Source organism: Pelobates fuscus, chromosome 3 (assembly GCF_036172605.1).
Source record: "Pelobates fuscus isolate aPelFus1 chromosome 3, aPelFus1.pri, whole genome shotgun sequence".
Lineage (NCBI taxonomy): Eukaryota > Metazoa > Chordata > Amphibia > Anura > Pelobatidae > Pelobates > Pelobates fuscus.
Genome location: NC_086319.1, coordinates 58,344,090 through 58,360,323, shown reverse-complemented (window position 1 = coordinate 58,360,323; position 16,234 = coordinate 58,344,090). Strand labels below are relative to the sequence as shown.

The 16,234-nt window shown below is 35.9% G+C and overlaps 1 protein-coding gene across 1 annotated transcript; it reads left to right on the top strand.

The window, feature by feature from the left end:
• Positions 1-6,813: 6,813 nt before the first annotated feature.
• On the top strand, positions 6,814-11,348 carry BTG1 (BTG anti-proliferation factor 1). The gene is made up of 2 exons (XM_063447100.1): positions 6,814-7,355; positions 9,997-11,348. The coding sequence occupies exons 1-2, from the start codon at positions 7,211-7,213 to the stop codon at positions 10,359-10,361; spliced, it is 510 nt and encodes a 169-aa protein (XP_063303170.1). The 5' UTR covers positions 6,814-7,210; the 3' UTR covers positions 10,362-11,348.
• The last annotated feature ends 4,886 nt before the right edge of the window (positions 11,349-16,234 follow it).

Genomic DNA, 16,234 nt, shown 5'->3' with positions numbered 1-16,234 from the left:
ATTACAGAAGATGCGATAAAACATTTAGGGATCTAACTTTGGCCAAGTTTGCACTAGACCCTCTTCTTTCTGGGCCCACCACCCAAGATTCCACATGTCTCCAGAGTAAGTTTAACTTCAAGGTCTTAGAATGATGTTTCCTGCAGTTAATTTACCATTGTTTCAAAGAGTAAATAACTTTATTGATTTCTATAAGACACAGAGCCAGTATGTTATTTAGTTAGTTATGAGTAAAAATTGGATATGCAACATTGGTGATAGCTGCTCTACAGGTGTCCGATGAGTGAAGTGTGGGAAAAGGTTCTGTGTTACTTATTAGTAATATTTTTTAATGCAGGTTCTGACTTGTTTATTGCTTTAAAATTGCTAATGAGGGATGAGTGAGAGCAAAGGTAAGTGGGATAATCTTGAAGTAAAAAGTGGTCTATGTATGCACTTATAAAATAGATAAGCGTAGTATAAAATATAATTGCAACGTGATTGATGGGGGAATGATTTCTTTCCCTGATTAGAGAACAGAATGAGGGGGAGAAAGAGATAGACGAAGGACAATTATACGAGTTCCCTCGTATAAAAATGCGAAGAAAAAAGGATTGTGAAATCCACCCTGAGATGTCTCTTAATAAAAAAAAAAAAAAAAACTTCTCTGTTCTGCTGTGCTTATTTGTGAACTTTGTGAGGGATGAAAAGGTGTATTTCAATTTAAATTCACAGGACAAAGGCAATTCACAGCATTGTGACTGTGAATTAATGTGTGCGCCACGTTGAACCACACAAGGAGTTGAAGGAATTACGAAGATACAGCATCTCAAGAACAAAGCAGGAAAAAAAGAAACAAACTTGAAACCAAATCCCACATGATTATGTGTTATACCAACAAAAATAAAGGCAGGTTTAAACAGGCCTGGGTTGAATAAATAGAGAAGAGTATGTAAATGTCAATAATTTAAGTCATTTATTAACTTCTTTGTCCTGAAATGGAAAAAACGCACACGCACACACAAAAACTGCCAAGACTTGATTAACCTGATACAATGTATATATTCAGTCTATGTCAGTGAAAAAAAGAGTTAGCTTGGCATGTTACTGAAAGAGTGACGAATATTATTTTCCAAGTAAAAACCAGTATGTATCTTTAAAATGTCATGTTTAAATAACCATGTTAAGGTTAAACAAGATAAGGACATGTTGTGCCAGGAATATCACAAGAAATGAACCTTGAGCTGAGACATCCTTGGCACATTATACAATAGAAGCTCGCAGTGTAGGCAGAGCAATGACCAAATAAACTAGGCAATTAACTGCGTCAGAAGTGAACAGCCAACCTTTAACCAGCACTACACCACGAAATATATTTCTAGGAGCTGTAGTTTCAATACTTGTATTGTTCGAGCAGTCTGATAAGGCCATTTCTGGGGGTCATCAGTGAGACATTTGGCAGATTAAGGTGATGGTTTATAAATGATCAAATAAAACTGCAAAATGCAATATGTTAGTGATAAAAAATATAGGTGAAAAACTTAGTCATATGAAATATTCTCCAAATCAGAAAAACTAAATAAATATGTTTTGATGCATTTTTAAATTTTTCTTTCAGGGGAAAAAAAAAACACATATAAAAGTAAATATTATATGATCGCACAGATCATTCACCTGGAGTATATGGTAGGTGATGTCATCTGTGCATTATTTTCTGTAATGCTTAGTTTTCACAGTGCACTGTCCCAGCCCAAGATTAGTGAAGGATCCATTGTCAACAGGAGCTGCTATTCATCACCACTTTCATTCCATGCTCTCCTGGTTTTCATGTTGTGGAAGTGGAAGAGACAGAAAGCACAATTTTATCTCCCTTACTCTTGTCCCTGAACATCACTACTGACTGTATTAATGGTTACAGCTGCAAATTGCCACTGCTCCTGGGGAGTGTATCTCCCACCAATTTTGGAGATGCCTAGACATGTATGTGCTGAGACATGTATGTGCTATCCTTACATTAAAGAGACACTAGTTTTAACCCTAATTATAAAGAATTAGGTAACATAAAAGATACATAATCCCATTTTACAGTGCTGCGGAACTTGTTGGCGCTATATAAGTAATAATAACAATAATGTGAACGTGTGTATTGGGGGAAATAGTGACATCCTGGGATTTTGAAGACATTCATAAATTATTAAATCTCTTCTCTTGTGATTATTATGATGTATCAAGAACCCATAATACATGGAAGTAATAGTGTTACTTTCTGTCCCTTTACAATATATGCCTAGATGTTCTAAGAGAACAGACAGATAACAGTTGGAAAAATATACACCAGATGTGCCAAGTATTGAAACCCAGGTTCGCATTTATGCATTTTATTATACTGCATTACATCAGCCTAGCATACCTCAACCTCATTAAAATATAATACCACTGGTTGGCCTGTGGGGGATGTGCCAGAGTGAGGTGCCTTGCACCACTAAAGATACGCAACGGGGCAAATGAGGTGGACCCAGTCAAAAAAGTCTTATGTCAGTCTGGAGTGAAAGTACATCAGGCTTACTGCCAATTGCAGGGCCATCCCCATTAACGTCTGCACACTATGTATTTACTTATCCTCTTTATAAAGCAGATATTTATTTATTTGGTATGAAAAGCAAATTAAATGTATAAATCCATACTACTAAATTTTACTTATATTGGAACTGGGCATCTTCATCTTGGCTCCCTGTCAATCATCATTATAAATGTAGGCCTTTTCGGCCATTGAATATTGTCGAATAGGAGAAAGAGTAACAATGTTTCTATTCTCTTCATTTGTGTTGTGTGCCTTGGCGGTGATTGGACTGAACTTGGTTATGATGTCACTTGCTAAATGGTTAACATTTGATTAAAATGAAATGAAAAGTTGTTATTGTTGGTTTTTAATGTTTTGATCAATGGTCTAATTCCCAGAGATGTGAGGTTCTTTAAATTGCTTTGACCATGGATTGAATAACCTCAGTGCATCATGGGTATTGCAAAAAAACCTGTGTTTTATGGGGACTTTGGTTCCGGTGTCCCTAGATGTCCCTAGATGTGGGACACCAGAGAGCAAACCCAGTAAACACAACAGGACCTCCAATTCAGGATTTTGATTGCTGAAGCCAGTACTGTAGGTAAGTATGTCAAAACACATACTGTATACTAGAAGTTGTGGGATGCAGCTGCATTAATTAAGGAGCGGAGGCTATGCACACTGCCACTCCAGCCTTCCAAAACTGCTGTCTTTAATGCTACTGAAGCAACGTAGCAAAAAAGCCAGAGAAGGTCAACATTGTGATAAACATTTCATCTATAAATTGCTATTAATTTGGCTAGCACAGTGTACAGATTACATTGTATGCTCTTTAACCCCTTAAGGTCCAAACTTCTGGAATAAAGGGGAATCATGACATGTCATACATGTCATGTGTCCTTAAGGTGTTAAAGTGATACCAAGTCACGTCAGACATAAGAGGTGCACATTTAACATATTGTGTAATAATTTACATTTATAACATACCGTACTATTTTCGTCCAAGAGTTACATTTGAAACAAAATAATAAACAAAATAAACGTCTGTTGGTACAAAAGAACTCATATCTACAAGATTGAAACATAAATATCACAATGTATAGTATATTTTACAAAGTAATGATTATTTTTTATTTTATGACTGATCAATTTGCAGAAGAATAGCCTGTAATAATAATAATAATAACATGTAATAATGTTTATACAGTACATTTTTATCATTATATCCTACAAAAAAAAAAAAAGCCTTGGAAAAATGTAATAAAACATAGTATAATTCAGAGACAAATAATCACCATTTTTTGTTGACGAAAACGATTTTTGCCAAAGGGTTTTTGCAATGCGACTGTAGCCTTATCTGTCACTTTACGAAGTGTATGTTTTATGGAAACAGCACTTGCAGGTAATAGGGAGAAACACAGATGCATTTAAACACCAGCTGTGGAGGTGCACAGTGAGATGTAATATATTATTTTTAGAGCATGATTCATTCACATAATCATGTGGCTTGTTTCTTTCACTACCTCCTTAGTGAGCACTTCCTGAAACTCTGGTTTAGCTAACCGTGGCACTGCAGATGTTTGTGAACTACAAATCCCATGATGCTGGAGATGTTTGTAGTATAGATGATTACAGGGGCTATGTATCAACACAAATCTGCAATGCAAAGGCTATCGCCAACGTTGCATGCAATTAAAGAGTCTCCCCTTGTTTTAAATAAACTAATTTCACTGAAGGATTTAGGATTGAAAAGCAGATACAATAGCAAAGGGACGAGATTAAGGAAGAAGGGTCAGATACCTCCTCCTTGTCTGCAAACCCTCTGCACATGGGCTGACTTTGTTGTTGTGCCATGACATTGTTATGGTCTGTGTCTGCTTTCCGGTGGGGGATGGGATTAACAAGCACTGCCATGTGTCACAGTGACAAAGAGCAAAAGACAGGCTTTGCTGCTTATTGTGTTCTCAAGATACTGTGATAAGGAAGTCTGCTGTGCCTATGACTAGTTCAAAGCAATGATGCATTGTTCACAATCCCAGTACCTATCAAAATTGAATTTTGCATGGCAAATGTGGATCACTGAACAGGCAAATGCAAGGGATTATACTATTGCTTTTTTTTTTATATATAAATATATGCAAATATGTCTTAATATAATGGTTTAAATAATGATTATGTCAACGCAAGAGATTATACTATTGTTGGTTTTTTTAATGCAATTATGTCTTATTGTATAATATAATGATTACGTTATATTTTAGGGGCAGATCCAATATTCCAAAGTGATTAAATTGAAAATCCAGACTTGGGATGACCTCAGTACTATTTAAAACATTCTGGAGATAATTAAAAAAAAAAATGCAACTAATTGTAATTAAATAAAAACAGAATTGTAAAATATATGAAAAATATGAATTGGTAAAATGTGACTATGTATACATTTTGACTATTTCAGCCTAAATATTGCAATTTGATTTTTGACTCACTTAAATGTGCTTTTTAGTGAATAAACCCATATGTCTATAAGTCCCTGGGGCCCTGTACTCTCTGTGTGCAGAGGGAATATACAAATCATTACAGCACAAAGTAAGAGAATACAGCAAGACAGGAAAGTGCCATGCATCCTAATGTATGTATTCAAACAGGGTAACTTACTAAAGTGAAAATGTAAGGTGAATTTGGTGAATTTCAAGTTTAAGGCCTGAGTAGTCAAACTAAAAGCATAGCTGATTTCGTTTTTTTTCCAGTTCAGCTATTTGACCTTGAATTTGCAATTCACTTTAAATTCACCTTAAATTCTCACTCTAGTCAGTCACCCTTTAATAATGTGATGTTTGAGTACCATGTTTACATTTTGAAAGTATTCATTTTACATACTATAACTAGTTGCTTAGACAAGCATAATCTAGGCAAGCGTGGTATAATGCTTCCAAGAACATGGAATGAAATGGGTTTCTTCATATCAACACTTTGCCAAATCAGCACTTTTCACCTACATTTTGCAATGCATTGTATTTTTAATTCTGCACAATTTGATGTTAGAGAATAATTTCCTGAGTTGTAGTCCACTGAACCCAGAACATCAGAATTAAGGACAAAAAAAAACAACAACAAACAAACTCTGCTTTAGTCAAACCTTGGCTATTTTAGGCTTAATTTTGCAATTTGGATTATAAATTGCTACAATTAGCTATTAGATTTTTTTTTAAACTCAATACTGTTTAGCGATAATAAACTTATCTTGGAGTTAAAAAAAACTATTTTCCACCCCATTCCTTACCTTTTGTTTCAATATACCCCACTCCCTCTTGCATGTAAGCTCATTGAGCAGAGCCCACAAGCCCTCTGTTCCTGTGCGTCCATCTTGTCTGGTTACGAATATGTGACGTGTTAGTCCACCTATTGTACAGCACTACGGAATTTGTTGGCGCTATATAAATAATAACAATGATAATATAATAGGACTAGGAGCAGATTCGGTGAGATTTTAATTACAATTTTACACAAGCATTTTATTAGAAAAGGTGACTGAGTTTAGAAGTCAGATGTGTTTATTACACATACATAGTGACAATTTACACATATCCCTATGAAGGTAAGGCTATATAGATAGATGATGGGTAGATAGATGATATATAGATAATATAGATAGATAGATAGATAGATAGATAGATACTAGATACTAGATAGATAGATATATGATATATAGATAGATAATATAGATAGATAATATATCGATAGATGACATATAGATAGATAATATAGATCATGTGTAGATAGGTAATATATATATAGAGAGAGAGAGAGAGAGAGAGAGAGAGAGAGAGAATATATAGATAGTTAGATGATATAGATAGATGGTAGATATCCCTGTTATTTTAATGTATATATTTTATTATGAAGCATAGAATAATAATAATAATAATGCACAGTGAAGTAATAAATCCTTTGTACAGTCAGGCAGCTCAGTCAAGCTAATCAGGCCGTGTTTGTATCCGGAAGCGCAGGCTCTGTTTGACTGGCTCCTTGCATCACTTGCCCAGACTTTGTTTACAATGGGGATTGTTTGTCTCACCCTCGGCTCTGATTCGTCCCCGCACATCGTGACGTCAAGCGAGCCCTGTCCTGCCCGCAACACGGGGCTGTCACCGTGGTGCGATCGCCTGATTGGCTGAGCAGTCAACGCCACGCCCCCCCGGCCGCCATTACCTCTCCAGAGCCATATATAAAGCCGCGCACGACGCTGGCTGTTTTTACTTGTGCCCCAGGAGTGTGTGAGTGTGGTGAGAGCTGTCAGTCAGGGAGTGAGTGTGAGCCAGGGAGACACTGCAAGGGACGTGTCTTCCCCCCCCTACAAGGAATGTTTTCGAGCAGGCAGTCTTTTGTCATACACAATCCGTCCTCAGCCCGAACATGTCACAGACCTTCATGACTTCATAAGATCAATCCTGTATAAATTATAAAAAAAAAAAAAAAAAATTAATCAACTCTGATTAAAACAAAAAAAATCGCAAAATCTCTAGAAAAAGAAACAAGGAAACCAAAATAAACATTTTTAAAAAAGCAACTTGGAAAAGTAAAGAAGGAAAAAAAATAAACTAAAGCCAAATTTCTTAGGAGTTCCATATTGGGGCCCCTGAATTCGGTGACCTGGGAGCCCAGACAGCCTCCATGCATACCCACTATACCAGGATCAACATGAAGCCGGAGATCATCGCAGCCGTGGGCTTTCTCTCCAAATTCCTGAGGACCAAGGGTCTGATGAACGACCAGGAATTGCAGACCTTCAGCTTGTCCCTACAGGAGCTGCTGGCAGGTAAGACAGGGCTGAGACAGTCAGCCTTAACTCCCACTCCCAGTGCTCCGAGGCAGACAAGAGACCCAGGATGATGAGATATTAACTGGTGGGTTGTCCTTCTAATCCTTCTAACTAGACTGGCATCTGACACCCTCTCTCTTTTTTTTTTTTTATTGATGGACTCCTACTCCCACTGACCTCAGGCAGCAGCATGAGAGGACAGTGGGAGTTGAAGTCCTAGAGCTAAAAGTCTGCGGTGTCCCAGTCCTAATTTGTTGATCTCTTTAGTAGCCCTGTGGCTCAAAGTTTCCTTTCTTGGTAACACAATTTAATTATCACTGTTCTATAGCTTTGTTTCAATGTATCTTGTGATTTGCAGTGTTCTATAGCTTAATGTATGCTATTGGCACTATTCTCTAGCTTTGTAGTAATGGTGTTCTGTTATCACTATTCTCTAGCTTGCTTTGTAACAATGTTTTTATTTTATTATCACGCTTGCTTGCTAGCTTTGTTTTTTGTTTTGTTTTTTTATTGTCCCATTGCATGTGGCAGTGGGGGTTAGTAGATGAGTGATCCCTCTTTACCCATTGATTTTAATGTTTATGTATGTATGTATAAAGCTGGCATAATGCAGTGTATTTTATTCCAGGCTGCTAAGGCTATATGTTGTGAGTCTTAGATGTTGAACAGCAGACCCCATACTACCCTGTCTGTTTTTGCTCTTAGCCCAGGCTCTTTAACTGTTGTTGTTTTTGTATGGAGATTTACCCACCCCTCGAGTGCTTGTAAGATATAGTAAATTGCTTTTCCTTCTTGGGCAGACTATGCTGATCACAGCTTTGTTTTGTTTTTCAGCAGACTAGCTTCCTCTTAATCACAATTGAACCAGGAAATACATTTTAAATATAATTCACATCACTATAGTAAATACATTTGGAAAAGAAAATCATACATACAATTTAGTTCAGATTAGTCCAACGAATTTTCATTTTGTATGCTATGTGCTTTTACATCGAACAAAAGTATTGCAAATCAAAGAAGGTTAGTGTTGTAACAGCCAGCTTTTACATGACCTCATTCTTGTGTCTCTGCCTTTTGCTTTGGCTGTTTAGAAATAAATGATAGGCCCACTCCAATAATAATACCCATTAATCACAAAAGTTGTCCTATTTGCTAAAATGTAACACTGTTGAAACTATGTTGTATGACCGAATCAGTAAAGCGATCTGTACAATAGGTATTTTTTTTCTGTACACAGCAGTCCTTTTGTCCTAATAGAAAAAAACAAAGGCTTGGTGAAAGATTAGTAGTAAACACTGCCTCGCTATAGATTAGAGCTCGGTGCGCAGTTCAAGATTGTGGATAGAATCCTGTATTTTTTTCCACTTCTTCGTTTGATAAAAAGATTAGTAAACGTAATAAGTTAGTCACAATGTTCTTTATTTGTGGTACATTTCATAAAAAGCCCAGAATTGTAGACTAAACGCAGAAAAGTTTGTGTAATTTTTAGAGGCTTTCCTGGTAATATGTGTTGTGGTAGACACTAACAATTTCACTTTGCTTGATAGAGGCTCTTATATGAGCCAAAACCTTGCTGCACATCATCCAAAACATTGGCCTGTACTTTAGACCACTGCCCAGTCTTTCCTATTATTAATTATCTGTGGAGTTTGGTTATCTCCAGACTGGAGACATGGTCACTACATTTAAATTGTGCCTACCCAACTTCTTGTTTTAACACTTTAAATGTCAGGGAAGTGTTGAGAGTACTGTGTCACAGAACCCTCAAACACGTAGGTTATAATTCAGGTAACAAATGGCAGTTCCACATATTTTCAATGGAAAACTGATATTCAGTTACTAGATTTTTCTTTGTTCTTTAATTTACAAGCCTTAGTCATTTTTTAACGACTAAAGGTTTAAAAAGACACATTTTACCTTTATTCCAGCATCTAGACAGGTGCCTAACTGCAGCCTGACCCTCCTACGGTGAAGTCATCAAGTTTAATGACTATTGCCCAATCAAATGCTTCTCATAAAGAAGTGCTGTGGACATATGGTGCATGTGCAACATTACTACAATTCACCAGTCCAAGGTTTCTCTATTAGAAACATTGAGTGCAATGGTTCACACCTAGCATCTGGCATCAGCATACTTTGTATAAAATATATTGCAGCATATTGTATATATTTTAGTCTGTAGTTCCTGGTGGCTGTGTTAACAACAGCTGCTACAGGCATGCGCATTGCAAAATGTAAACAGTGCTGTTTCTCTGAAACCGCACTGTGTTTATCTGCAAGGCTGTAGAGATAGCATCTATGTTCACCAAGGTCATTTTATTAAGATGTAGTGATGTTGGGGCTTAGTGTCCCTTTAAGTTTATCTCATGTACCCTAATCTAAAGTGTTAAGACCAAAGTCATAAATTCAGATAGCCGTCGTTGTCGTTCCCCCCCCACCCCTCTCTACTCTCTAGAAAATATACAGAATAGTTTAACTGCACTTAGCAGCTGTCAATATTGTAATTAAAATTTCTTAGCCCCATGTTAATTTGTCACATAATTTCTGCTTGTGCCTAACAATCGATGTAACAATAGAATCTTGGTACTGAGCAAAGTCCTTTAACACTGCTTGTTTTGTATTTTTCTTTTGTTTTTAGATCATTATCGACATCACTGGTTCCCAGAAAAGCCCACAAGGGGGTCGGCCTACCGCTGTATTCGGATTAATCACAAGATGGATCCTTTGATTGGGCAAGCAGCAGATCGCATTGGACTGAACAGCCAGCAAATGTTTAAGCTTCTGCCAAGTGAACTCACCTTATGGATTGATCCCTATGAAGTGTCTTATCGAATTGGCGAGGATGGTTCCATATGTGTTCTGTATGAATCTGTACCAGCTGGGGTTAGCAGTCAAAATGGCTGCAGCTCTCTTGTTGACAGCAGGATTAGCTGTAAAGATGAACTTTTACTGGGCCGTACCAGCCCATCCAAAACCTACAATATGATGACTGTATCTGGTTAAGATATGGTCGATAGTTGGATCATCTTGTAACAGATGGAAAATATTGTCTTTAATTCGAGAGGGCTCCTATGGGGATGGATTGTGAATTTTAAACAATGTCACAGCTGTGAAGATTGGGCACAAAATAGTGGTAGTACATATTAAAGTGATAGTGCCGTAGTTTTGACAGTACCTTTCCTTACTTAAATAGTCTGTATTTAGGAGGATTTTATGACCAAACATTTTATAAAGGCTGTTTACAGTCTCAAAGTGTTTGCCATTAGACACATTTAGTGTTTTTATCTGTATTAATCTTTGAATCCAAAGCTCCAATGTTTTTATAAAGTTATTTCACTCTCAGCAGACTGTCCTGCAGAGTACAACTTGCACTAATGAACTCAAAATCTAATTTTTTTTTTTTTTTTTCTGGCAGCTCAGTAGCAAAGTGTGAACAGTTTGAAATATGAAATATACTGGAATTGTAAATGACAGACAACTTGCACTGAAATATGTATAGATGTGTATATATAAAAGATGTGAGAATATTTCAAGTCTGCTAAACATACTTGAGGATCCTACATATTGTGATATGAACTTGAAAGACCATATATAAATTCTACCATAACCACAGACTGTAAAATTAAAAGCGAAAGATACTGTCTAAACTACTGCATTCTCACCTGCCAGCTTATCTGTACATTTATTAGCTTGTTAGTTTTCTAAGACGGAGTAAACTTCTTATTTTTAGAAAGTGGAGTTCTGCTTTGTAATTTCTTGTACTTAATTGGGTAAAAAGTCTTTTTTTTTTTTTGTTTTGGTTTTTTTTTTCCCACAAACCATCTATTTTGTGAACTTTGTTAGTCCTCTTTTATTTGATAAATTATGAACTGATGTAAATTTGTACAGTTCATGTATATTGATTGTGGCAAAGATGTACAGATTTCTATATTTTGAATGAGAAAATTTTCTTCTCTATAATAAATTTGTTTCTTATCTCAGCATTTTAAATGAATAGTCTTGTCTGATTATGTAGTATGTGTTTTTTTTTTTTTTCTTTTACCCCCCAGAAGAATTTAAGGTTGCTCTATACTAGAAGGATACATGCGCCCATAAAGTCACAAAATATGGGGAAATTCTTTGCAAATCCGGAGATTATGGAGATCATGTACTGGATATAGGCTAGAGTCAAATCAAATATTTTATGATGAACCAATGGTTTATTGTGATATGGGAATAAAAAAACGGCACACGAGGAGAAGGAAAAGATTTCTACATTACCCACAGTCAATCACAGGAATATTATTATGAAATGAGGATGTAAAATAAAATAAAGCAAGCGTGGCCCATTGCTAAATATTACCCCTTTCTGGATTCGTTCTCCTACACTGCAAATGCTATATTGCATTTAAACCTGGATAAAGTTCTACTGCAAAGCTGACTCCCAAAGGAGGACACAGCTTTGCACAAATAGGTTTCTATACAACCTATTTAGGGCACATTTCACAGTTGGATAGCACTTTGAAAATAGGCTTTCTGCATGTAGTGTTTTGCAAAGGTCTTATTGGATACACAGCGGATTGAAGATTTGTTTTCGATATTTACACTTATTAGATCAAAGCGGCTTTAAAGTCATCTAAAGGTACGTGGTATATTTATGTGTATACATACTCACAAACACACACTATTACGTTAAATCTTTAATATAATATATACATACTGCACTTGTGTTCTGTGCCTATCTTCCAAGTAAACTCTAATAACACGCAGATCAGTCTACTAACTACCAGGTAACTAGAAACAGAATTCACTTGATATATACACTACATTTTCTTTTGTTGGGGAGGAGAATTATTAAATTGATATGCATTTTTACACATTGTCAGATGAATCATCTTGTATTTCCGTTGATATTTAAAACACCTCCCTTAAAATAAGGTTCTCTTTTGAGATTCTCATCTCAGAGAAATAGGATAAGGCTTCTAATCTTTTTTCCATTTTTTTTTTTTTTTTTTTATTACATGGATAATCTGAGTACTTCTTATAGCCAAATGAGAATAGTTAGGTGATTACTTGTCTGATAATTGCAGCTTCCAAATATTTTCTCACAAAGGAGGACATGACTAACTGTACTGGTAAAACAACAAACTGTCACGTGATTCAGGCCTACAAGCAGTCTGCCACATAGATTTCTCAGGAAGTATCAGAAGGGATAACCGTCACTCGTGTGTGTGTGTGTTTGTGTACTAAGTACTAAAAGGAGACCTTTTTGTTTATAACTATCCTGTGCTCTGCCGTCCAAATTTATTTTTTCCCTCCTTCTATTACACCCTACATTTAAATATCTCATGAATTTTTACAATTCTACTTTGTTTTCAAACTCTCTTTAGGAGTGTTGATCTACAAAAATCGCTTTTATCATGTTATTTCCTATTTTTACTGAGATGTAATCCTAAATTTGTACTTAAACTTATATTTAGACATCTGGCATAATCAAATATAAATAAACTCAAAATCTATGGAAAACAAATTATCCTTTTTAACCCCCCCCTATCTGCAGTGATAACGAGGCCATTCAACCTATCAATGCTCTTCCTTTGTGTAATTTGTCCTAGAATTAAATCCTAAAAGACAAAATACTAATTAAGATATAAACTTCAAGATTAAATAATTTTGAGGCAAGGGCTGGACATTAAAAATTATAAGAACGGCTTTCCAAAAATTGTATTTGTTTAGTTAAATTTCAGTTTTCCTGCGTACGTTATCACATACTCCCTGTAACCCCCTTAATAAGAAATATAAAATTACTCTGGATTTAGTAATGTTTTCATGCTGTTCTGTCGTAGTCTGTGGGTGTTTGAGTAATGGGAGCTACTGTCTAATTACAGACGATGATGATTGCCCGTCACTCGGTTGGGGGTAATGGGAATTACTGTGCACTGACCATACCATGCATGATGTATAGAATTTTATACATTTTACGTTGTCATACATTTTATTCTCTTTTATTTATTGATTGATTGACAGATCCTTGGTTAGACAGTAGTCTTATCATCCTCTAATTCTTCCTAAGAATTGCATGTTTTGCTCAGCCTATTATGGGTTGTTATGAGCAGTAATGTTTGTGGCTGTAAACAAGTTGGGTACTTTGTCCTACTGGCCTGGAAAAACAATTTTTTATCAAGTCTGGGTTCGGGCGTTCTGACTTTAAACATCTGCAATTGTGTAACTATTTCACGTTTTGTTAGACTATCGGTAATCAGTATTTTTTATTTTTTTTTGTTCTTTTTCCTCTAACAAATACTTGCTTGAAACCCAAATACCTTTTATTCCGATTATTTCTCCGATACACTGTAGACATTTTAAGAGCTTGAGACTTTCCCTGCATACTTTTATCTTGAATAATCTTGTGTGTGTATATATATATATATATATATATACCTATCTATATTGTTTGTGTGTATATATATATATATATATATATATATATTGTGTGTGTATATATATATAATCGTGTGTGTGTGTATATAGATATATATATACATACACACACACGATAAATGTGTCAAATAAAGGCCATGTAGGATTTCAACAAAAGCAAACCTAGAAATAAAATCTACGGGAACAGCAATTCTGGTTTGAGTCAGTGCAAACAGGCCATATGGAGCCTGTTTTATTGCAACACAACCAGGACAAAGAATGTATTTACATTCCCTGGGATAAATCATTTCTTGATCTTATACAGGGTGTGTGTGTTTTTTTTTTTTTCTGGGTACAGACATCAATCATCTCATTGCTTTTTGTTTTGTTTTTTTTTCTTCCAGTCCTTTTATGGTTCTAAATTAAAAATAGGAATGTTGATCCAGTTTCGTTGAAAGTGTCATATGTATAATCCTAATGCATTATATATAACTCTTCTTCCCCAAAGGAATCGTAGAGTACTTTGAGATATCAAGCATATACACGTTTCTGCTATTACAAGTCCTGCTTAACTTGAACTTTAAATATATTTCATTCATGGGTGGAGCGCCCCAACTAATGAGTTGTATTAAGTATGCAAATAAAGTGCGGAATACCATCTCCATTGTGAAATTTCAGGTTATTCGGCTTCAACAGTTGCATATTTTTATGGGGCATATTAATATATCTTTATATTATAGTGAGCTTCAGCTTTAATCTCATCCAGATTATTTTGTTCATTTTACCCTAATGGGACGCTCCAGACCCCTAAAGCATTTAAGCTTGCTGAAAAGCTTTGTGTAAAGAGTGTGTCTTTTTTCATTTTAGAAATAGTGCAGATTTTAATTAGAATTGACTCTTTTATAAATTAACCTGGTTATACCCCCTGGCTTTTCAAGCAGACAGCAGATCCTGTTACTTCCTGGTCTAGTTAGATTTTTTTTTTTTTTGCACTGAATTCAAGATGCAGCAATTGCCTAGAGCAGCTGCCTTGCAAAGACTACTCATTGAGCTGCATTGTGAGTCTGTGATTGGACAGCCACAGATAGTCTGGCCTGGGTTAGAAGGGGAGGGCTTACAAAGGAAGCAAACAAGGGATCTGCAGTTTTTGCAAGCTGTTTTTAGATAATTAAATTAATGCTCATTTTAATTTGAGATATATCTACTAAACAGTGATTTTTGAAATTTATATTTTTATTTGAGCAGTGTCCCTTTAAGTTAAAACGTTTTCTCAAATATAGCACAGTATATCACAAATATTTACCAGTTGTCTCAAGGTACTTATGTGGCTGGGGAAGGATTTTGAAAAATTCAGTTTAGCATTGTGGTGGAATCTCGGTAAAAATAAATTTAGTAGGCCGAGATTACCACGTGGCATGTGTACGTGCATATGCTGACGTATCGATCAGTTGGTTGCACGAGGCAAGATACGATCAGTAGCGTACGGAGCATGTGCAAGAATACAGGATGTAGTATTCCCCTCCTCCATTGTGCTGGACAGGCCATGCGGTCAAGCAGGAAGTTAATTCTTATTTGTATTGATTGGTCAAGAGAATGTGCGGGTGGAGCTTAATATGGGAGGAGTTATGTGCCTATATAAGGAGCCTGCACTATTGTCCGGGGCTCAGAACTTGCTGTATTTTTGGTGACATTAGTCCCTCTGAGTCCCGATCGGTGATCCAATAAAGAATCTCTTCCTTCCTGAAGAAACCTGTGTCCATCTCTCTGTGCTTGGCTTCCGTCAGTTTCTCCGGTATCAGCATGACTGGGAAGGGGAGAACATATAGAATTTGATAATCATGAAGTGCTTTATTTACATAACTGGGAATTGTGGTGAACTAACTTTCACAATTTTAGGCCAAAACGTTTCTGGTTCATTTGAATAGATTTCATCAATTATTAAAAGTTTTACATACTAAACCGGGAATTGGGGTGAACTGACATTGCAAATATTAGGCCAACGTGTTTCTAGTTCATGTGTTTTGGCTTAAAAAGTCCAGTTCACTTGTTATTTCTCAACTATTCTTATTTTAGATATTAAACTCAAACTCAAGGCTGCATCACATATATTTGGACATACTGAAAAATAAATAAGCAACTATAATTATACTTCCATCCTTTTGGATGCATTATGTTTGTTATAGCGTTTCTTCCTAAAATACTTATGAGAATGCCAGCACTATTGCTAACCAATGCTAAGTCCTTTATCCTTGTTTAACGTGTCATCTTCCTATCTCCGGCTGGGAGCACTCCATAATTCGTGCATGTTTTTATACCACTTGTAGGAAATAGACTTGTGTACAAATTCTTTTAAGCTCGTATGAACAAATCAAATTCCGGTTAGTCTACACATGAACAAATCAATCTGTCTTATTCATATTAAGACGCCACAGACAAATCCTGGATAAAAATAATTTGTTGACAAGTCTAGAAACAAG

Coding starts and splice junctions, on each gene's coding strand:
- BTG1 (XM_063447100.1), top strand. CDS start 7,211: ATGCATACCCACTATACCAGGATCAACATGAAGCCGGAGATCATCGCA. Junction 7,356..9,996: donor CCTACAGGAGCTGCTGGCAG/GTAAGACAGGGC, acceptor TTTTGTTTTTAG/ATCATTATCGACATCACTGG.